The following is a 24,095-nucleotide window of genomic DNA, read 5'->3' as shown; positions in this document are numbered from 1 at the left end:
GTAAATAGAATAAAACTCCAACTATTGGATATTATTCCAGTTAATACCCCAACACATTTTTAATTCATTTTTTCATAGGTTATGAATTATTATAATAAATGTCCTAGTGAACCAAGAGAGTTCAAGAGAGCACAGGAAACAGGATCCTAGTAAATTGAAAGAAAGCACAGGAGCTGGGGCCCCGAAGTCAGAAGGGAGCAAGGGAACTGGAGCCCAGCAAGTTGGAAGAAGCATGGGAACGAGGGCCCAGTGAGTCAGAGGGAGTGCAGAACCGAGGCCCCAGGGAGTTGAGGGGGAGTGCAGCTACCAAGGCCCCAGTGACTTAAAAGGGAGCACAGGAACCACGGCCCATCAAGTGGAAGGGGAGCATGGGAACTGGGGTCTGGCAAGTGGAAGGGAGCACAGGAATTGGGGCCCTGGTGAGATGGAAAGGAGCGCAACAAACATTACTTAGTGGGCCAGATGCCAAACCACCAATGATCCTAATGATCAGATAGCAAATAATCAGGGTTATATGGTAGCTTGAAAGAAGGAGCCTTGGATGGGGTTTGATACTGTGGAGTTTTTGCTCAACTCACATACATGCATGAATAAGTAGACAGAATTGACTAATTTTTAACTGTACAGAATCTTTCCTCAAGAGAAAAGATTAATTGAATGAAGTCTAGGTTATGACAGATTTTATATTGAATTTGGCTGCTGCAGGCTTCATGTGTTATTGTCTTTTGCTTTTGTCATGTTCACTCTTCTTTGACCTACAATATTCCTAAGAATGGCCATTAAAAGATGTCAACTCTGTATTTCACATTTTCTGAGAAACATGTTAAGGAAATGTAGAAAATTTTGAAAGAAAAATGTAATATGTTGTATAGCGTTTTGACATTTGAAACTGGTCCAACTTTTAAGTAAGTACTTTCACAATCAGTGGTAGAATGATCCTTGAATTTGGTGCCCAGTGACCAGGAACTTAAATGGTCTTTAGACTGCCTATCAGTCTAAGGAATTGTGATGATTATTTCTTCCAAGTCTGCTGCTAACAAAGCACTTGCTTACAAATGTATTTAAAAATAATTTATATCATGAATTGCTGACATTTTTATATATATGCACTTTGGCATAAATACAAAGTTCATAAAATCACATATAAACAAAAATGTGAGACTTGTATTTATACAGTCCTATTTCAGGACATCTGAAAGCAATTTACCATCAATCCAGTACATTTTGAATCATTATGTTGTAACTAGATCACAAAATTAACCAAGTTAAGAATGAGGAAAGCACTATGGAACCAAGGAAATAACAGCTATGGGAAACACATAGAAGACTTATATTATAGATGGCAAAAAATCAGGTCAATAATTTCAATAATAAGTTTTAGTATTCTAAATATATTGGTTCAAATCTGGATTTAAGTAAAATGGGAAAAGCTTATAAAGGAAATGAACTATATGGTCAAAACTAACCAGCATCACATAATTGTGTGAAAGCAAAAGAGACTGCAGATGCTGGAATCTGAAACAAAATACACAACACTGGTAGAACTCAGCAGATCTAGCAGCATCTGTGGAGGCAAAAGGTGTAAGTCGACGATTTGGATCAAGACCCTGAATCATGACTGAGAGAGAAGAGGAAAAATTGCCAGTATATAATAGTACGGGGGGGGGGGGGGGGTGGCAGAGGGGGAGGTGGGATAGTGGCTGGTAGGTGATAGGTGGAACCAGTTGCAGGGGGGATGATGAGCAGATGAAGCCAGGTAGGGAAGAGGGGTGGGACAGAGTTCTTACATTTCTGAATGGTAACCATTATATCTCCAACAATGTTCTCTTCCTTTGCCTGCACCTTCAATCTAGATTTCCTAAGGATTACATTTTGCCCTTTTTCTCATCTACATAGTGGTCCTTGATAAAATAATCCCTTCTTTGTGGGATCTGTCTTCAATGGCCTAGGATCCTCAATTGCTTTTTGTACTACTAGACTCATCAAAAATCCAGTCTATATAGACAATAATTTTTTCTGTTCAACAATAAGAAAAACAACAACCTCAAGCATTGTGAAAAACTTTGTTCGCTCATCACTGGTTTCATCCCCTCGTTGTTCACCATCTGATCTTAACCATAATATTAACAAGTTTGACAAATGAGTTATAGGCACCATGTCCACCCTACCTCCATAATATTGCCTGCCTTAGGCCTTACTATATTCTTTATCCCACAGAAAACTTTGTTACTGCAGATACAATTGCAATTGTCTTTCTTTTTAAATGAGATGGCAGTTAGCAAACAAAGCAATTGGATATTCCTGCTCTTGAAGTCAGATCTTACCTTTTTTTTAGATGTACTGCTTGCATAATACTGCAGCGAGTTTTTCATTTGAGACAGTTTTTTTAATACATTAATGTGCTTTAAACTACAGTTCAACTATCAGGCACAATTTGACTGATTATATAATAACAGTGCTTAGGTTCCTTACTACTGAACCAAGTTATCAAACATAACTCTATGGCAGCATTCCTGTCTCTGAATCAGCACATTGGGTTCAAACCTAATTAAAGGGAGCTGACCTTATTATCCATTCTGACACTTTGATGCAGTGGGTTTGGGACTGTTGAATGTGCTATTTTGTGGATAAGTCAAGGCTCCTTTTGCCCTTTTATATAGATATTAAAGAGGTTCAAATGGATTTTGATTGAAATTTGGCTGTAACCAAGTATCAGTAAAAACTAAATTGACAGAACATTCTATTATCCTCTCAATTTACTTTCTCAAGTAGAAGTTGGGCGTAGAGTAACTGCCCAAGGTACTCTCATTATGAATTTATTTGTTTTATTACGGTTGTGGGTGTTTACTATGCGCAAGTAAGCTGCCAGCTTTTTCTATACTACCACACCATCTATACACCATCAGAAACATTTCATTAGCTGTGAAGTATTTAGAAATCTTGTGAAATCATAACACTAATATATATTTAAAGACATATCTTTTTTCTGTCATGATGTACCAAACTGTGATTCTTACAGATTGTTCTACCACCAGCTAGTAGGGGTTTAGAGGGCTATGGGCCAAACGTGGGCAGATGGGTCTAGCTCACTGGGTCACACAGTCAGCATAGATGAGTTGAGCTGAAGGGCCTGTTTCCATGCTCTATGACTCTATGACCAGCTATTGCATTCAGTTTATAATAATAATGTTTGAGAGAATATGATTAGTAATGATTGTGCTTTTTATTAGAGGAAAATTAGTATTAAAAATGCCAGTTTGTGAATGGCAGACTTTGAGGATAGTTAATGGAAGGAAAGTCATTTAATATTTTTGCACTGACCAAGAATGATACTATATGGGGGTAGTTTAATATCCAAATGTGTTTTTACTAATGAATCCCCTTCTAAACAAAGTAGTTAACTTCAAGCATAAGAGATAAAAATGTCTTTTTGCACTGTGAATTTTAATCATGTTATATTCCTCTTGCTGTTTTGAGTAGAAATCATATTAAATGTAAAAGTATGATACACAATGTAGACTGTGACACCAGTTGAAAAGTTCTTAAAAATACAGAATTCTGATTCTTTAATTTAGAATGTAATTCCCCATGATAGAGATTTTGGAGGATAAATAAAAAAATTGCAGCCTATAAGTTCTAATACATGTAAGGAGGCACTAATTAGGCACCACAACGGAGGGCCAGTGCATGTTTCAGTCATTTGACCCTGCTACAAATTTCATTTGGGCCATGAGGTCTCCATTTGCACTTTTTTTGATTTTGGCAATAATGGATGGCAGAAGAATTGGAGGCAACCAAGTTGATTTGGATGGAGAGGCTGGATGCAGGATCGCAGATGGAACATGGTCAGATTTACCACTGGAGGTTCAGGAGCAAGATCCAAAGATGGAGACCTGATCTAAGATGGAGAGTGGTGGGGAAGGAAGAAGGATGAGATGTTCAGAGCTTGGGCTTGGAGTATCAGGAGCAGGATTGGCAGATTAGAAAAGATTTTGGAGAGACAGGGTCTAACAGTCACAGGCAGGGGAGTGGTGGGTGATGATGGATGGGCTGGAGTGAGGTAAGGGATGGGGTGGTTGGTACTGTGTGTTTTGGGGAAAAGGATGAAAGTTAAAGAATGGAGCTTTATCTTAGTGGTGCAATCCCCTACTGTGTTGTGAGGACAAAGCTGACCCATGAGTGATTGATCAATGCTATATATGCAGTATTTTGAAAAGCAGCTTAGCACAGGGAATGATGTCATCCCCTACATGACAGAAATGGAAACTACACCACGGGCGCATAGGTGATTCCACCCAGAAATGCCTGGTTCAACATATAAAAGTGTTCCAAAATGGTAATTTTTTAATATTTAATTCTGAACGAAAATAATTTTCAGTTGTATAAACCAATTAAATAAATGGGAATGTTCAGGCTACATTATAGTGGGTGGTACTTCTGCATTCCATTCTGAACGTTCTTAAAGGAGTATAAATTCAAAATATGAGTCATAGAAATGATCCATTAAGACATGTAAACAGAGATTTGATATAACATGTCAAAATAAATAAAAAGGAAAAGAGATTGAGTGTTTCCTGCTGCTTCTTTCTGACTTTCAAAACTCAATCACATCCAACAATAGAGAGGATTATTTTTCTGCCAGTTATAAAAAGGAGATTAAGTTTCCCTGAACAAAAACAATTAGCCTCCAAGGGACCTCAATACCATCTCTCCAAAGAGAAGTTAGGCACACAGAAAATCTGATTTTAGTTTGGATCCACTTAATAGACTGGCCACTTCAAACAGAGGTTCACTTTGGTAACAAGCTGCTGTTTCACCTTACACATAAAATAGACAAGCAGACAGGGAGGATTCAATGCTACGAAGATAGTTACCCGAATTTCTCTCTCTTTAAGTGAACATAAATATTAAATGCTATGATTAAATGCAGCCACTCAGGAATTCAAATATGAAAAAATATAGCAATAATATGTTGTTACATTGTTTGTACATAACATGAACATTATCCCTGCCTACATTGCAAGAAGAGAAATGTTTTATTCACTATGAGGCAGACACAGAGGGTGGAAGGGCAGAGGAGGTGAGTTCTGAGAGACGATTAAGAAAGTTGGTTGGGCAGATGTCAGAGAGTAGCATGGTCATTGGGGGCAAATGATGGAGGGCCAGGACTGTGGATTCAGGAGGTGGTGGGAGACGGACTGGGGAGAGTTGAAGTGGCATGGAGTCGAAGGATGGGAGCATGGAAGCAACTGAATTTTGAGAAGCCTGTTGTCTATTTACAAAATAGAGATGGATGCAAAAGGCCTCCTTGAAATGAGCAATGTCTGCCTACTTCTTCATCCAAGAAATGGCTACAAACACTCAGTCTGATTATAGATTTGGGAATTGGTGAGACAATGAATCTGAATGAAGTGGGTGAGAGGGTACTGATCATTGCCCCGGCCTCTCTATCCCGGATGCCAAACCACCCCTGAGCAACGTTCACCACTCATACAAAGTAGAGACAGAATGAACAAAAGTCAATCTCGCCACTTAATACAATTAGATTTATTGGTCTAAAAGATGTGTTCACTGTTTGCCTAGCACCATCTGTAGAGTAGCACTCTTATGCATTAGGATTTATAATATATAATAAAAATTTTTACTATGGATCATAAAGTATTCATCTATAAAGCTCGTACGGAGAATTTTTTTTAATTTTTACATTCCTTAATAAGAAATAAAATTCAAGTGTCAGATATTGCCTGTCAAGATGAAAAACAGGTTTTTGTAAGATGTGGCTTTAATGCTGAAAATCATTTGAAGACCAGTCACATGACCTACTGTGTGCACTGATGAGGACAGTGCAGCATTGTATTCACCAGAAGGAAAGACTGCAAACTCTGTCACCAAGTGACATGCATTGCAGTCACTCCTCTAAGATGACTGGAGCAAATGAAGAAGTGCACGTTCCAGTCCTTTAGGTTCCCCTCACATCTGACTGACTCACCTATCCTTGTATCATCTGCAAACTTGGATACATTGCACTTGGTCCATTCATCCATCATGGACATAGGTTGTAAATAGGTGAGGCCTCAGCACCGATATCAGAGGCACCCCACTCATTACAGCTTGCCAATCTAACTTGTTTATCCATACTCTCTATTTTCTGTTTATTAAACGGAATATATAAACACTATATGTTACTCTCAACCCTATGAACCCTAATATTGCATAGTCTTATGAAAATGGATTGAACACTCTTTGAAAGTCTAACAAAGTCCATTGGCTCTTCTATGCAAATGACAATGTATTGCCAAATCAGGATGGTGTGCAAGTTGGAGGGAAACATGAAGGTGGTGGTGTTCTCATGCACCTGCTGCCCTTGTTCTCCCTGATGATTGAGGTCCCAGGTTTAGTAGGTGTTTTCGGACATAGATGAGTAACTCTAGTGGATTTTGTCAATAGTAAATACTGGCAGCACACTGCAGCAGTGGTGGAGGGTGGTGCATGGGGTTGTCACTCAAGTAAGTTGTTTTGAACCGGATATTGTTGAGCTTCTTGAGTGATGTTGGCACTGCATTCGACCAAAAGCATGGAAATCAGGCTTCTGACATATCTGCCATTTAGATGGCGTAAATGTGTTGGGGTGTCAGAAGGTGAGTCACCTCTGACCTGCTGTTGTTTTTTTTTTACTTCATTTTCAGGATCTGGGCATTGCTGCCAAGGGCAGCATTTATTGCCTATCTCTAATTGACCTTGATATAAGTGGCATGGTAAGGCACACAAGTATGAACCGCATTGATAGGTCTGGAGTCACATAGTGACAATCTGGGCAAGGATGCCAGGTGTCCTTTCCTGAAGGGAATCCATTGTCCAGAAAGTATTTTTTTAAGCAACATTCCAGCAGTTTGACTAGTTGTTTTTTTTAAATTCTAGAACAGAAATTAAATTCCACAACTGTCATGGTGAGATTTGATCTTAGGTCTCTGGATAAGTGGATCCAGAACTTTGGCCTCTGGTCCAGTCACAACCACTTCATGACCACCCAACTATAATACTTCAAGATATAGTTGAAGGAAAGTATAAAATAAAGGCTGCTGTTTACAGTTTTTTAAATATCATAAGTGCTACTGAAAATCCCTGAATGTATTCTCTAAAATGTGGTCTATTGGAATCACAGAAAGTCATTATTCTGAATTATCCTCTGCTGGATTTATATTTAATTCTTCTTGCTCCCAACAAGGATTGTGACAGAAAATCTACCACATACAGTGAAATGGAGCACACTGTGACACAACTTACACTCTAAATTTCTTCAGAAGGCTTACTCATCATGTAGTTTTGATTATACAATCTTCTAATTGATGGTGTAAGCCCATTCAACTTCTCTCCCATTAGTTTCATGCAACTCCACTCAGCCCAACTCTTCTCTGCTTTCTCACCTTACAGATATTTTCAAACATTAATATACCCTTTGAACACTTGCCGATGCTTGTCGAACTTGAGTAACTGACAGGAGGATCAAAAATTAATTGCCTCTGTTTGGCATGCACACAGGCAAAACAATTACAAAGTTTGTTTATTTGAAATATGTATGAATTGGAGACTTTCCTCAGTCATCTACCTTTCAAATTAAATTTGTACTATTTGCAGCATTATAGGCAAGAACAGGGCAGCTGCCTTTTGATCTTAGAGTTGAAGTTAGATATTCCCGAATCTTTCCCTAAATTCAGTCACAGGGCATCAAAGGCACCCAAGTATATAAATGTTTTTTTTCTGACATTTGTCAGTTTAATTTATTTTATTCCTTCACCTTCGCTTTCAACCTTCACATACTACTCTTTAGCCAAAATGGAAAGTTCATTTGACCACTTTGAACATTTTGTTTTCTAACCAGGTTCATGTGTATGATTTAAGTGTTAACAAATATGAACCAATTTGTGAGCAAGCTATCGTGAACAAGAAGAGAAATAAACTCATGCATATTGCGTTCAATCCAACCTACCCTATCATAATGGTAGGAGATGAACGTGGTGGTGTGACGATCTTGAAGTTGTCTCCAAATCTCCGAAAACAGCCAAAGGTAAGATGGTATCTTAAATTTACAATATAGTGTGCAATAGAGTGCCACAATTTTTTCCAAAGCCTTTATTAACTCCCTTAGCATTAAAATATTTTAATTAAAAATAAATTAAACATGATTATTTAAAATACTTTTCCATGTTACTCTTTTGTTAAATGTTGAGTGTGTGGGTGATGATATGCCAAACTTTGTCACTCATTGAGGTGCCGTGCATTCGAGGCTAGCCTAATTATACAATGCTCAGTAAGCACAATGCAGAATGACACAACCCATAAGTGTTTCATTAGATCTATTATTGTAATTTAACGAAGATGAAGAGAAGTCTTCATCAGATGAGTAGAATATATAAAAAGTGGACCCAGCTGGTACTTCGTTATCCTGCCCTGTTCCAACCCCTCGGCTACATTAACCTTCTGCAGCTGCAGTGTTCCATGTCACATTGAGGCATCATCTGCCATTCCATGTAGCAGACCAGGCATTCAGCAAAGGGTAAGCATCCAAAGTTCATTTAATCCTTCATCTCTATCTTTAATGTCAACCCCTTATGTTTAAACAGTGACCCCTAGTTCTAAATTCTCCCACAGGAAGAAACATCTGCTCCATATCCACCTGGTCAAGACTCCTTGTTTCAGTTATCCCCTCCCACTCTTCTAAGCTCCAGTCAGTACAAGCCTAGCCAATCCAACCTTTCCTCCTAAAACAACCTGTCCATTCCAGGTGTTGGTCCAGGAAATCTTCTGTGAACTGCTCCTAACATGTTAACATCCTTAAATAGGAAACCACAATACTGTACATTGTCATCCTGACGCAGTCTCACCAATGCCTTATATAAATGAAGTATACCTCTCCACTTTTGTATTCTATTCCCCCATGAATAAATAATAATAGCCTGTTAACTTTCCTAATTAGTCGCTGTATTTGCACACTAATCTTTTGAAAATAATGCACTAGGACAGTCAGGCCCTTCTGCATCTTTGAACTCTGCATAATTGGATACAGATGTTGTAGTCTGGGAAATGGAGAATCATTGAGAAATAGTAGAGAATATAGAATGCCCTCCAGCCTCCTCTCTGAATGTAAATGCAAAGAGAATGGAACACTTTATCTCATGTACAAGTGAGTTAAGTTGAAAGGTGTTGCAGAGCAGAAATACAGCAAAATGGAGACACAAGAGAGACTGCAGATACTAGAATTCTGGAGCAACACACAAAATGCTGGAGGAACGCAGCAGGTCAGGCAGCATCTATGGAGGGAAATGGACAGTTGACATTTCGGGTCGAGACCCTTCTTCAGTATTGGAAAGAAAGAGGGGAGATAGACAGTATAAAAGGATGGGGGGAGGGGTTGGAGCAAGAGCTGGCAGGTGATAGGTGGATCCAGGTGAGGGGGGAAGATAGGCAGGTGGGGGAGGTGGAGAGTGGGAATTATGTAAAAAGCTGGGAGGTGATAAATGGAAGTGACAAAAGGCTAAAGAAGAAGGAATCTGATAGGAGAGGACAGTGGACTATGGAATAAAGGGGAGGAGGGGAACTGGAGGGAGGAATGTGTGGGCGATGGGCAGATCAATATGGTTTCAAGTGCACAGTTCCAAATGATGACATTCGCTTTAGCATTACTAAGTTATTAAAACTTGAAAATAATTTAATTATATCATTGTAGAAAACTAAATCAAAATGTTATTTATAGAAGTAATGCGCTTTGGGCTTACTTGCAACCCTGATGTTAAACTAAGCAGGAATTCTGAATGTACTGTGAAGAGTTTCACCGGAACTCATGTCATTAACTTGTGAGATGGGACCAGTCGCCGGAGATTGGGGCAAGGATGAAGATCCCACTGGACTATGAGCAAAGCTTAATGTAATTGACATTCTGAATGAGCTAAACATTGATCAAGAGGAGATAGCAGACTAGCAGCATTTAAAGTGGATAGGTAACCTGGTTCGGGGCATCCTAGGTCATTCAGTTATAGAAATAGTAGAAGTAATAAAGAAGTGTTGATTTTTGAGCTGAAGGGAAGTATAAGAGTAGAGTTCTCGAAGGATGTGCACGAGGTCCATTATTTTTCTTAATATGTATTAATGATTAAAACTTGGAAGCACAGAATAAAATTTTAAAATTTGAGATGACATGAAATTTAAACATAGAACATAGAACAGTACAGCCCAGAACAGGCCCTTCGACTCACAATGTTGTGTCGACATAGCTAATCTCTCCTACCTACAGAATGCCCATATCCCTCCATTTTCCTCTCATTCATGTGCCCATCCAAGCCCCTCTTAAAAGCCCCCAATGAATTTGCCTCCACCACCCTGTCAGGCAATGCATTCCACGCATTCGCCACTCTCTCAGTCTCCTCTGAACCTACCCCCTTCTCACCTTAAATGCATACCCACAGGTATTGGATCACTCAATAATGGGAAAAAGATATTGCTTGTCCACCCTATCTATGCCCCTCATAATTTTATACACTTCCAACAGATCACCCTTCAGCCTCCGCCGCTCCAGAGAAAAGAGCCCAAGTTTGTCCAGCCTCTTGTGATAGCACATGCCCTCTAATCCAGGCAGCATCCTAGTAAACCTCCTCTGCACCCTCTCTAAAGCCTCGACATCCTTCCTATAGTGAGGTGACCAGAATTGCATGCGATACTCTAAATGTGGCCTAACCAGAGTTCTATAGAGATGCATCATAACTTCTTGACTCTTATACTCAATACCTCAGTTAATGAAAGCAAGCATTCCATAAACCTTCTTAACCACCCTATATGTACCTGTGTAGCCACTTTCAATGAGCCATGGACTTGCACCCCAAGGTTGCTCTGCTCTTCAACACTGTTAAGGGTCTTGCCCTTAAGAGTATACTGCGTCTTGACTCAATTTGGATGTTTGTCAACTGTGAGGTGTAAAGTAGTAGAATTCAAGGAGAGATAGATTGATGAAATGGACAGGTTGGTAGCATATAGAATTTGATGCTAAGAAATGTAAAGTGTTAAATGTGAAATGTGAAGATGGGCATTTTGATATGAATGAGAAGAGTCAATATAAACTAAAGACCACAGTTCCATAGAACCATAGAACCATAGGACAACACAGCACAATACAGGCCCTTCAGCCCACCACGTTGTGCCAACGTTCAAACCACTCCTAAGACTATCTAACCCCTTCCTCCCACATATCCCTCTATCTCAAATTCCTCCATATGCTTATTCTAACAATCTTTTGAACTTGACCAACGTATCAGCCTCCACCACCACCCCAGCCAGTGCATTCCATGCACCAACCACTCTCTGAGTGAAAAACCTCCCTCTAACATCTCCATTGAACTTCCCACCCATTACCTTAAAGCCATATCCTCTTGTATTGAGTATTGGTGCCCTGGGAAAGAGGCACTGGCTGTCTACTCTATCTATTCCTCTTAATATTTTGTATACCTCTATCATGTCTCCCCTCATCCTCCTTCTCTCCAATGAGAACAGCCCTAGCTCCTTTAGTCTCTCCTCATAATCCATACTCTCTAATCCAGGCAGCATCCTGGTAAATCTCCTCCGCACCCTCTCCAACGCCTCCACATCCTTCCTATAATGAGGCGACCAGAACTGGACACAGTACTGTAAGTGTGGTCTAACCAGAGTTTTGTAAAGCTGCATCATCACTTTGCGGCTCTTAAACTCGATCCCACGATTTATGAAAGCTAACACCCCATAAGCTTTCTTAACTACCCTATCCACCTGTGTGGCAACTTTCAGCGATCTGTGGATATGAACCCCCAGATCCCTCTGCTCCCCTACACTGCCCAGAATCCTGTCATTTATGTTGTATTCTGCCACTTGTCAGCCCAGCTCTGCATCCTATCAATATCCTTCTGTAAGCTTCGACAGCCCTCCACACTATCCACAACACCACCAATCTTTGTGTCATCCACAAACTTGCTAACCCAACCTTCCACCCCCCTCATCCAAGTCGTTAATAAATATCACAAAAAGTAGAGGTCCCAGAACTGATCCCTGTGGGACACCACTAGTCACAGCCCTCCAATCCAAATGCACTCCCTCCACCACAACCCTCTGCTTTCTACAGACAAGCCAATTCTGAATCCACACAGCCAAGCCTCCCTGGATCCCTTGGCCTCTGACCTTCTGAAGAAGCCTACTATGCGGAACCTTGTCAAACGCCTTACTAAAATCCATGTAGACCACATCTACTGCACTACCCTCATCAATCTTCCTGGTCACCTCTTCAAAGAACCCTATCAGGCTTGTGAGGCAAGATCTTCCCTTCACAAAGCCATGCTGGCTGTCCCTAATCAGTCCATGACTCTTGAAATGATCATAGATCTTATCTCTTAGAATCCTTTCTAGCAGCTTACCCACCACAGACATAAGGCTCACCGGCCTGTAATTCCCTGGACTATCCCTACTACCTTTTTTGAATAAGGGGAAAACATTCGCCACCCTCCAATCCTCCGGTACCATCCCCATGGACAACGAGGACTCAAAGCCAACGGTTCAGCAATCTCCTCCCTAGACTCACGGAGCAACCTGGGGAATATTTTGTCAGGCCCTGGGGACTTATCTGTCCTAATATTTTCTAACAGCTCCAACACATCCTCTCTTTTGATATCTACATACTCTAGAACATTACCCTTATCAACACTGTCCTCAGCATCATCAAGACTCCTCTCCTTGGTGAATACTGAAGAGAAGTATTCGTTGAGAACCTCACCCACTTCCACAGCTTCCAGGCACAGCTTCCCACCTTTGTCTTTAATCAGACCATCTTTACTCTAACCATCCTTCTGCTCTTAACGTACGAGTAAAAAGCCTTGGGATTCTCCTTCACCCTACTCGCCAAAGCCTTTTCATGTCCCCTTCTCGCTCTCCTCAGCCCCCCCTTAAGTTCCCTCCTTGCTACTCTATATTCCTCACGAGCCCTGTCTGATCCTTGCTGCTTACACCTTATGTATGCTGCCTTCTTCTTCCTAACTAGTTTTTCCACCTCTCTTGTCACCCATGGTTCCTTCACCCTGCTATTCCTTCTCTGCCTCACTGGGACAAATTTATCCCTAACATCCTGCAAGAGATCCCTGAACATCGACCACATCTCTCTAGTACATTTCCCTTCAAAATTGTCATCCCAGTTCTAAAAGGGCTTCAAGAAAAGAGAAGCTTACATAGTTTCTTGTAAGGGGCAGGGAAGGTTGGGAAAGTGGTTAAAAAAGCATTCCAGATTCTTGACTTTATAAGTAGAAGAGGGTAAAAGAGCAACAAAGTCACAATGAGCCTTTATTAAACATTGATTGAGATGCATGTGGAGTATTGTGTCCAGTTTTGGGCAGCACATTTTAGGAATGATTTAAAGGCTTTAGAGAATGTGCAGAAGAGATTTACTAAAATGATTCCAGGATAATGGGCTTTAGTTATGTGGAAAGACTGGAGAAGCTGGAGTTCTTCTCCTTAGAACTTTGAAGCTTACAAGGAGATCTGACAGAGATATTGAAAGTCATGTATAGACAGAGAACTACTATTCACATTGGTCATAGAATGTAGGTGATTGACAGAAGAACCAAAAGCGACATTTGGAAAAACTTTTATGTAATCAGTGGCTATGATTTGGAATACATTGCCAGGTGTAGTCACTGAGGCATAATATACAGTAGTGAGCTGAATAAGTATTTGGAAGGAAAGAATTTGCAGAGCTATAGGGAAAGATCAGGAGAGTGGGGACAGCTTGACTTCACTTTCATAGAACAGTACAAACACAACAGGATGAATGGCCTCCTTTGGCGCTGTTACTACTGCGATTCGTTGATTCTGTGCCTCCCTGCCTTTTTTTGCTGCCACTGGAAAGTCAATTTGCAAATTCATTTTTTCCCCTTATGGTCTAAGAATATAAGTGCAATAAATTACATACAAAACATTGGTTAGGCAACAGCAATTGTATGCAAATTTAATTGTATTCCACCAGCAAATGATAATATACTTACATACATATACAATGTGTTTTCACCAAAATATTGCCTAGAATGGGAATCTAAAGTTATTTGAGATAGATCTGAGATATTGGAAGTGAAATTGGTCTGGGCAACAATGGACAAGTAGGCTCACATTGAATATGCAACCTTTTTGTTGCACATCTGATTTTCTTTTTCATTGACTACAGCAAATTACAAATCCTTGGGAATTTCTGCTCTCTAAAATGTTCATTGTACACACTTAAATTATAGAAGCCTCATAATAAATACTGTAGAAACAAAGGAACTTGCATACCCTGAATAAAACAGAGACTAAAATTGCTGCTTCTGTTTATATCCTTAATCACCCTGCCTTCTTGTTTTGCGTTCATTGTCCTCACTGGACAATACTGGCCAAGAAATGTAATCATGTAGCTACCATTTTTCATGCACCAATGACCTATTATTGTCCCAAAATTAATAGCCAAGAAGCACACTCACACATTTGGCTGGAATTATAACAACTACAACATTGTGCAAAGACAGACAAGGGACATCCATTACAAACACTGAAAGCAGTCTCTAAAGTCGTTATAAATGCAAATAAGATGCCTAACATGTGCTTGTAATTCTCCCTCTAAGAATGGTTTGCTCTGAGACAGCCAACCCCTTAAGAAATACCAGCCATGGGAACTGCTTGCAATGTTAAATTTGGAACTATATTAAAAAATCAATCATTTGTAGTCACTCACACCTCCTTACCTATGCTCCATTCCATTGATCACAACCCTCCTGCAACACCCAGTCGCACTCCCCCTTGGATTCCACTCTCAAACTCCAATCGCTCTGCAGCATTGACTTATTTCCTACCAGTCCTCTTCACTCTTCATCAGGGTGCTATACCCAGGACAGGATATGCTGTGATAGTTTGACAGACTTATATCCGTTACTTCTTTTTGTTCTATTTCTCCAGTTTTCATTTCAACAATTTTTTAAATATTTCAAGTTGCTTTATCTACTAACATTGTATTTATTCTGTTAGAACTAATATAATTTAAACTTGCATTTCTCAACCAGTGGAAAACAATGAATGTTTATTTCCTCAAGAGTTCACATTTTTCTCTTCTTTTTTTATATCTTCTTTCCAATTAACCTCCATTATCTGATGAAACTAGAATAGATGTTTATTGTTCTGAATCTCTTTTAGGTTGGTAGAACTATTGCTCCCATCTATAAAGAATGTGTTTTGGCTAAAGTTAATAACATCTCAGATGATTTTATATTTACACACACTGTGCTTCAAAGTTGTAGATTTGCTGCTTAATTATGGCTGGATTGCTGTAAACGTATTTCTGTTTCTAAATTAATTTTTAACATTTTCAAAAATATATACCCACTAATTTGTGGCTACTTTCCAGTGATTACATACAAGCTAAGGCTTCAATTGGAAATGTAGAATTGATTTTTCAATATGTGTAGCAGTACTAAGTGTCTGTTATTTTATGTTCTTACTCAGCTTTAACTTTGTATTACTGAGGAATCATTACTTGGTATTAAATTGGGTAGGATAAAGTAATTGAGAATAAGGGAACCAGTACTCAGTTATACTTTTCTGTGCCAAATTATAATAATAGAATTTAATTAACTATTATTTAAAGGACATAAGGTACGAAATAAGACATGCAGTTTTTAATATGTATATATTTAACTGGACTCATGTCCAGAAACCAGGACTATTGATCAAGAGGCATGTTTCTGAATCTGACTGTAGAAGCTGTAGAATTTCAATTCATGTGATTAAATAAAAGCCTGGAGTGAAAAGCCAAGATCAGTAATCATACTACTAGAAAATACTAGATTGATGTAATAAAACATCTGATTCAATGATATTCTTCAGGAAAGGAAATCCGCCATCTTTTCCTGGTCTTGGACTAGAAATGAGTCCAGGCTTACCAATGTGGTTGACCCTTAACTATCCTCAGAAATGGAAAAGAAGCAATGAGGAAACCAGGAGGAGAATATATATGCTGGTTTTGCTGGCAATGTTCACAGTTCGTCAATAGATAGACAGATAGAGACAGACAGACAGATACATACATACTGCCACGGTCATTACAATGTTTGGTTGGTATAACAGCAAGGTGTTGCTTTAATTATATTAGTATAATACAATATAATAACAGTATTTATTATATTTGATTGCAATAGGATCTATTCTGACCAGGTACAGATGATGCAGAGTACTGTGATGTCAGCCCGATAGTTTACTGGAATGTTAAGATGTAGGCCTGGATTAACAATCCAGAAATCTGAGTTCATGTTACTGAATTTAAATTTAATTAATAGTCTGGAATTTAAAAATATAGCTTGTCGTAAGGTCCAATCTGGTTCACAAATGTCCTTCAGAGGAGGAAATCAGCCATCCCGACCCAATCTGGTCTATATGTGACTACAGGTCCACCAATGTGGTTGCATCTTAAATGGCCAAACAAGAGCAATTAGAGGTGGGCAATGAATGCTGGCCTTGCCAGTGATGCCCAGATTCTGTAAAACAAAACAAAAACAATCCTGCTAATGTCTGATGGTTCTCGATGCAATTGGTTTTACATTACTGAATATTTGTTTCTCTAATACTATTACTGCTCATTTTGTGTGCTGTGCTCCAATAATTATTATCCCACTCAATTTTAGGCAAAGAAAGGACAAGAAGTGCAAAAAGGACCTGAAGTGGAAATAGCTAAACTGGACAAGCTACTGGCCCTGGTTAGAGACCCTGATGTCAAGGAGACCTAATTAGCCCTTGGTGTGAGGATATTTAATCAATATTTCCAAGTGAATCAGCAGTCATGTATAGGTCTGACACACTCACACCTACAACTACCAATCAGTCTTAAAAAATGAGACACCCTGTATCTTTTATTTATCAGCACAGCACAAAACCCTAATAGCATATGAATGTTTTGAGATATATTGAGATAAACCTGTCAGACATAATACATTTATAACCAAATTTATTTTTTCTCCTGTTTAATGCTAAATTTTCATATTAAAATCTACAGAAATAGATTTTTAGAACTGGTAGATTTCTTTACCTTTGTGCAACTTACAAATAAAGTTCTATATTTTAGTTGAATGTCTGGAAATAAAAACTTTTGGGTAAAATATTCTATAAATTGACAGAATTATTCTTCCTTTTCCACAATGGTACTACTATTAATCAATGTATTAATTCCAGAGTATTAGAGAAACTTTCACTCTACTTCCATTAGGTTGTGGTCTAGTGATCAACTAAGGAAGCTGTTGATTTCTTCCTAATAAAGTGTCATAGACTTAAAATATTAACTGTTTTTTTCATAGATGCTGGCTGGCCTGCTGAGTGTTTCCAGCATTTTTGATTTTACTTTGGATTTCCATCACCTACAATACTTTGCATTTGGATTCTCCAACAGGTTATTGTATTTTCTTTTGAGGCACAACTAAAACACCACCTATATTCTGCAGGCTGCAGTTCAATTATGATTAATTGCACTGTTTCCCTCATTTAGTATTAAAAATATCTCAGTAACCCAGTAGCCCCGCTTTTCTATTTTTCCCCTTTGCACCACAGTATTGTCAAAGGTAAAGTGTAATGATAAATACTGTCAACAACCACATCCCTTTGCTATAAACTGGACACCTTGAAAGATCAGCAACCCAACACTTTAACATTATTGTCCTCTTTCCATTGAATCTAGCTAACCTTCTATTTTCAATCTATTCTAATTATATTATGGAAAGTTGGCCTTGCTGACTTGAGCCACAAGGAGCAGTCCTGACAGAAACTAGGCTTTCACTTCAGTAGGATCTTTCTTAAACAATTAACACCAATGGGATCTAGGATGAATCTTTTTCCTTTTTAACAGAAGGTATCAGGGCTAGGAAATTAAAGGTGGATGGCACCCCACTTAATATACGCAGAATATGAGTTTTTTTACTCAGATTAGACTGACTCCAGGTGTAACTTCTGAACATTTGATGGGAAAGACAGAGGAAGTCACTCTGAGTTACTTGTTACATCTCTTTCAGTATCCTCCAATTGATTACTGGTGTAGTTGTGTGGTAGGCACAGTCTGGAAATCAGTACATCAGTAACTTACACAAGTAAAACTTTCTACTCCTCCTCTTAATCTCTATTCTGACAGGATCATTCTTCACTTTCACTGCAACTTTGTGATTGTTTGATCTTCCACACATAATCTCCTTCATAACCTTGGTAAGATTTGGAAGCTATGCCCTATATACTTGTCCATGTCATTAATAAAGAAAATTAATGGTCCCAGTACCAGTCCCTGGGGACGTCCACTGTCATTTCCCTCCAGACTGATAAACAGCCCTTCGTTGCCACCTTCATAACCTCAGTCAATTTTATGTTGATGCAGCTAATGTCCCTTTTATTCCATGGCCTTCAACCAATATGATAAACCTTTTATGCAGCACCTTATAAAATGCCTTTGCAAGTCCACATACACCATATCAAATGCATTTCTGTCATCAATCCTCTGTTACTTAATCAAAATGTTCTATCAAATTGGTTAGAGATGACCTAATTTGATGAATTTATCCAAGTGACAGAAAATTCTGTCCATGATTGTTTCAGGAACTCTCATCACCACTGATGTTAAATTGACTAGATTTTTTCCAGAATCAAGGGGTTAAGATTTGTAATTGTCTATTCTTTAAGTGCAGCTAACCTTTCCAGTACCTTCCCTTAAACAATTTTAGTCCATCCAGAATCAGCATTAGTTTCTTGGTTAGAACTTCAACAGTATCTTCTTCCCTGGTAAAGACTTAAGTGAAATACTTAGTATCTCAGCCATTCCTGCTGCCTCCATGAGTAAGTTTACTTTTTGATCACTGATCGGCCCCATTTATTCTCTTACAACCTTTTTCCTATTCAGTTTTTGCTATTCAGTTTGTGGATTCCCTTTTATGTTTGCTACCAATCTTTTTTGTGTTCCCTTTGTCTTTTATTTCAATTTTTGCTTCTCCTCTCAGCCTAGGCCTTACATTTGTTAAGAATCTGGTATGTGTTGTATGCTCTTATCTTTCAGTTTTACTCCTTTTGGTCATCCGAAGAGCTCTGGTTTTAACCTCTCTATACATCTCCCCTTATGGAAATATACCTCAACCAGCTGAAAAGTATTCACATTATACGCCTCTCATTGTTCACTTTTATCCCATGTTACCTGGGCCAGAAAATGGCTCTTAAATTACTTTTTGTCTTGGGCATTAAACAAACTGCTGGAGGAACTCAGCAGATCGGGCAGCGTTTGTGGAGGGAAGTGGACAGTCAATGTTTGGGTCGAGACCCTTCATCTGGACCTGCTGAATTCCTCCAGCAGTTTGTGTTTTTGCTTGAGATTCCAGAATTGGCAGTCTCTTGCGTCTCTATTTTTATGTTGAGCGTTCTCTATCCTTTTCCAAAGGTATTCTAAATGAAATTTTGATCATTGTTCTCTAGATGTTGTCCCATTGATATTTGTTCCACTTCGCCTGCCTCATTTCCCCAAACCATTTCCAGCAGTCTCATCTCCCGTGTTGGAAAAGCATATTTGATCAAGGAAGTGCTTTAGCTCAAGCTTTAGAAATTCCTCCTCTCTTTGCTTCTTATATTATTGCTACACCTGAATACTCATGTTGTATTTTCCCAATATACCCAAAAACACTGTGGCTGCAGGAAACATGAAATTAAAGCATTAAGAAAAATGCAGGAAGTATTCAGCAGGTCAGACTACTAGTGTGACAGAAGATCACTGTATCTTTACATGGATACTGCCTCACCTCTTGAGTATTTCCAACTTTTTTTTTACTTTTATTGGAGAACAATATTGTTTTCATTATTTTAATTCTTATCTAAAGTCTCATTATTCTGATTGTATGAAGTAACTCTGAATTTATCTGTGGCTGTGTATGTTTATTGGCTGTGAAACAAAGCAGCTTACTGACTCATGACATGTATTTTTATACCTTATGCTTACTCAGTCCAACATCAAAAACGTTAAACAAATATTTTGAGGGTATTTTCATAGATACAATAACCAGGTTGCAGGCCAAATGGGAAATACTGTTACATTACCTACATTATACTATTGTTTAACCTATCAGACAGCATGAGTCAACATTGATATAGATTAAACCTAATGTGATGAGTGTTACAGTGAATCCAAGAACCCAAGAATGCCTAATAGCCCCAGCTATCTTGACTGCCACAGAACCCAAACATTTTATGCCATCATATTACTAAGCGTTCCCATACTTCATTGCCTCCCATTTCCCCTTCCTCCTCTGGTAAGTATTATGAGATTCCTGTGTGATAGCTTCCTGTACTCTAGTCCTTGCAGAAGCTGCCTGTCACATTGCTGCATACCCTGAACACTGAGAACATAGGTAGAGGAATGCATGTGAGCAACAAAAACATTGGACACATTCAAAGACTCTTACAAATTTACACTTAAAGTAAGATATTAAACAATGAGAAAATGAGAGATACAGACGCCACACAAGAACACTGTGTAAATTAATTGACACATTTAGCAACAATTTATATGCTGAAGGAAAAATTGGTCTTGGGCTGCATTTAAAATTGGTAAAGCAAACCAGCAATCCATTTTACCTCTTTCCTATATTCCCTTCACTTGAAGTAAATGAAAATCAGGTCACAAGTTGCTGTGAATTTACTATCATCATGTCACCATCCAAAATCAAGTTCATTCCACTTAATGTAATTTGGTATTATTAAACACTTGATTTTCCAATTCAATGTGTGCAATGCTGTGACAGATCTCCTAATATTTGTGTGTAAAGTCACTCAATTTTGTGCTATTTCAGCTCAACTGTCGCAGAAATCCTCATTGATATTTTGTTACCTCTGAACTTGAGTACTCCAAAACCTGCTTGGCCAGCCTTGCTGATTATGTTATCCGTGTAGACATATCGAAAACTTTTCACCCAAGTTCCATTCATCCATCATCCTCGTGTTTGCCTTTCAGCTAAGCAGTGCTTCAATTTTGAAATCCTCATTCCTGTTTCCATATCCCTCCATGCCTTCAATCCTCCTGCTCTTTTACATTTTACCTGCCCTAAAATCCTCAGTGATATCTGCACTCCTCTAATTCTCACTGGCTCCGAATTTAATTACTGTACTGTCATCAACTGCCAAGTCCATAAACTCTGCGATTTCCTGGTAAAACTGCAAAAACTTCTCAATGCCCCTAGCCCTCTTCCTTTAAGACATTTCTTCTAACCGGACCCTTTGACCAACCTCATTTACCTTAATATATCAGCGTCTTGGTGTCGATATGTTTTTGATAAGCACCGTAGAATATTTTGCTCTATTTAAATTCACTTTAAAGCCTATAATCCGTAATAAGCATTTATCACCAACTCCAAAATTGCATGCCAATTTGTAACTTTTTCCTCAGATCTTCTTTGGTTAAACACTATTATTACAAAGAATATATCCTGGAACAATTTACTTAATAAGATTTCGTTCCTGTTCTCCATCCATGCGTTGTAGCATTGGATAAGGAACGGCTTCACTCTCAATTGTCTAGTACCGAAATTCAATTCACTCCAACTTTGATCCGCGACCAACAAGAGCACCGCAGCCTCCGGCGTCCAAGTCTATTAATCTTTCGTGTTCTTCACGTTGTTACATTATCCAGACGCAAACGGGTTATTTGCATCTCCTTACTACCAGACGCTGCTACTGGTTTTAAATGAGCGCTGCGGTCACATTATAAACTATACTTCGAAGTCGCTCAACTAACAGTTTTACTATAAAATATATGATAACCCCGCACCTTTGATATAAAAAGCATATTAAAAATCAGAGAAAATAAGTTTTCACAGCGACAAGGTTATATAATATATATATTTATATCATTGCAAATACTAAAAAGAATTGGTGCAAAAGTCGAACTAAATGCGAAACAGTGCAACAGCGAAGTTAGCAGGTGCTGATGGAATGTCCCCGAAGATGTCGGACTGGAGCCCAGCTGAAGGAGTCCGCGCCCGGGCAGCGGCCGCAGAGCCCTCGTCTCCCTCGGTCTGGAAGCACGCTGCTTCCCGCTGGACACACAACCTCGACGCTGCACGGAAAAGCCGTGGAGGATATTTTAATTCAGTTACAATTCAGCGCGGCGCATGAGACTGGCCTCCCGCTTGCTTGTTTATTCTCCTCGATAAAAAGCAGAGTCCCCGCCATCAGCACTGGCCGGACGGCATTTTACACCTCCGACACCCAAGATCCCTGATTTGGGTCACGCCCAAGATTTTCTAAATGATTTTGAAGTGACCTACTATTTGGTTAAACGAGTGAATTTTATCCTCTTGGTGCATTTTTTTTCGCGCGGTTAGTACTTCCAGTGCACCTCAAATCTCTCAGAAGAAACGCTTTTTACTTTCCAGAGTTTAAACTTCTATCTCGCTCGGGTAAAGAGTGGGCTCTCGCCCACCTTTTCCAGACGCTCGCATGTTGACGTCAGGGTTTCAGTAAGTATTTCACCTCACTTTGCATCTGCCTCGATTCAGCTATCGGGGTCTTCTCCTCCGCCGTCGAAGGTTGCCTGCATGCCCTGTACAGGATAACGAGGAGAACCAAGACCAGCAGCGCCAAGATGCAGTTGATCACGATGGCGATGATCGCCCCGGTGGACAAAGCGGCGCTCATCGCGGACGGGCGAGGAAGCGCGGCGCGGTGCGGCGCAGCGGACGATGGAAGGAGAGGGAAGGGGGTCAGCCGGGAGTGCGCTGGCTCGGCTTGCCCCTGCTCTGGGTAAGAAACCTATCGGGTAGTGGACGACCCATCCAATATTCAAGGCGCAGTCCAGCGTCACAGAAAGGCTAAAGCTCCTTCGCTGATCTATTTAAAGAAACAGGCGCCCCACAGGGCACAGCCACCATTTACTCTCAGTAGATCCCGCGCCGCAGTTTGGCCGATTATTTTCTATGATGCAACCCCATGGGGGGGGGGGGGGGGGGGAGGGGAGGAAGAGATATGATAACGTCAATCTGTGGGGATTCACTTCTTCAACGCCACATCGCGCTTGTTCCTGCTCGGCACCGAATTTCCCAAGAAAGGAAGTTGTGGTTTTCCAGAGGCGGCGGGGTGCGAGTCCCAGAGCTGCGAATACTTCTCATTCACACCAACGCAAATCCATTTCCACGGTTCTGCTCATGGAAACTCCGCTCCCGCGTCCACAGTTCTGACTTTCTCGAGTTTGCAATCCCTTTTGGGTTTTTGCAGCTGCCTTCTTCTCCAATGACGCTTATGTCTGGACTGGCGCTATCCAATGCATCGGCCAACTGCTTTCGGCGCCGGACGTATTGCAAACCGGCGATGCACTCACCTGGTGCTGTTTTGCTTACGGTCCTGATGGACACTGGGGTAAAGATGACAACCTGTCAGTGTTGGAACAAAGCCCCGCCCCCTTCGCCCCGATTGGACAACAAAGGGCGACGTTCAGTTGTGGAATGTCCCTGGTTGTCAATCATCCAATTTATCCTGCTTGGACAATGGGTTAAACTTGGAACAAACCTGTTGACCGTCTTATATGCTTACATATTCAGTGAATAATACATTTCATGCCAGCAAACACTGCAATAAAAAGTCAAAAGCTCTGATCTTTTATGAGGACGGAACATATAAAACGTGAATGATTCTGCACCCAAGCTGTGTCAGGGAATTCTTGAGGTTACGAATGTAATTATTGTTAACCAAATACAGCTTCAATTAGACTTTAATTCATGAGGAAAAATTTGGAGAGTGGAAATGCTTATAAATTTCTGGACTTCATGTTGAAATGGAATGTCTTTTTGGTAATTGGTATTTGGTTTATTATTGTTACATATACCAAGGTACAGTGAAAAACTTTGTTTTGCACGCCATCCATACAGATCATTTCATCACATCAGTACATCGAGGTAGTACAAGGGACAAGCAATAACAGAATGCAGAATTAAATATTACAGTTATACAGAAAGTGCAATGCAGGCAGACAATAGGGTACAAGGCCGTGACAAGGTAGACTGTGAGGTCAAGAG

General features: G+C 39.7%; 1 protein-coding gene across 1 annotated transcript in view; it reads left to right on the top strand.

Moving 5' to 3' along the window:
* The window catches only part of dnai1.2 (dynein, axonemal, intermediate chain 1, paralog 2), a 115,384-nt gene extending 98,368 nt beyond the window's left edge, over positions 1–17,016 (top strand). The window contains exons 20-21 of the mRNA XM_052032280.1: positions 7,880–8,065; positions 16,704–17,016. Of these exons, the coding sequence (XP_051888240.1) occupies positions 7,880–8,065; positions 16,704–16,805 (288 nt within the window). The 3' untranslated portion in view covers positions 16,806–17,016. The remainder of the gene's footprint in view (positions 1–7,879; positions 8,066–16,703) is intronic.
* Positions 17,017–24,095: the final 7,079 nt, after the last annotated feature.

Source organism: Pristis pectinata, chromosome 2 (genome assembly GCF_009764475.1).
Source record: "Pristis pectinata isolate sPriPec2 chromosome 2, sPriPec2.1.pri, whole genome shotgun sequence".
Taxonomy (NCBI): Eukaryota; Metazoa; Chordata; class Chondrichthyes; order Rhinopristiformes; family Pristidae; genus Pristis; species Pristis pectinata.
Note: the sequence above shows the minus strand (reverse complement) of the source record. Positions and strands in the feature narration are given on the sequence as shown.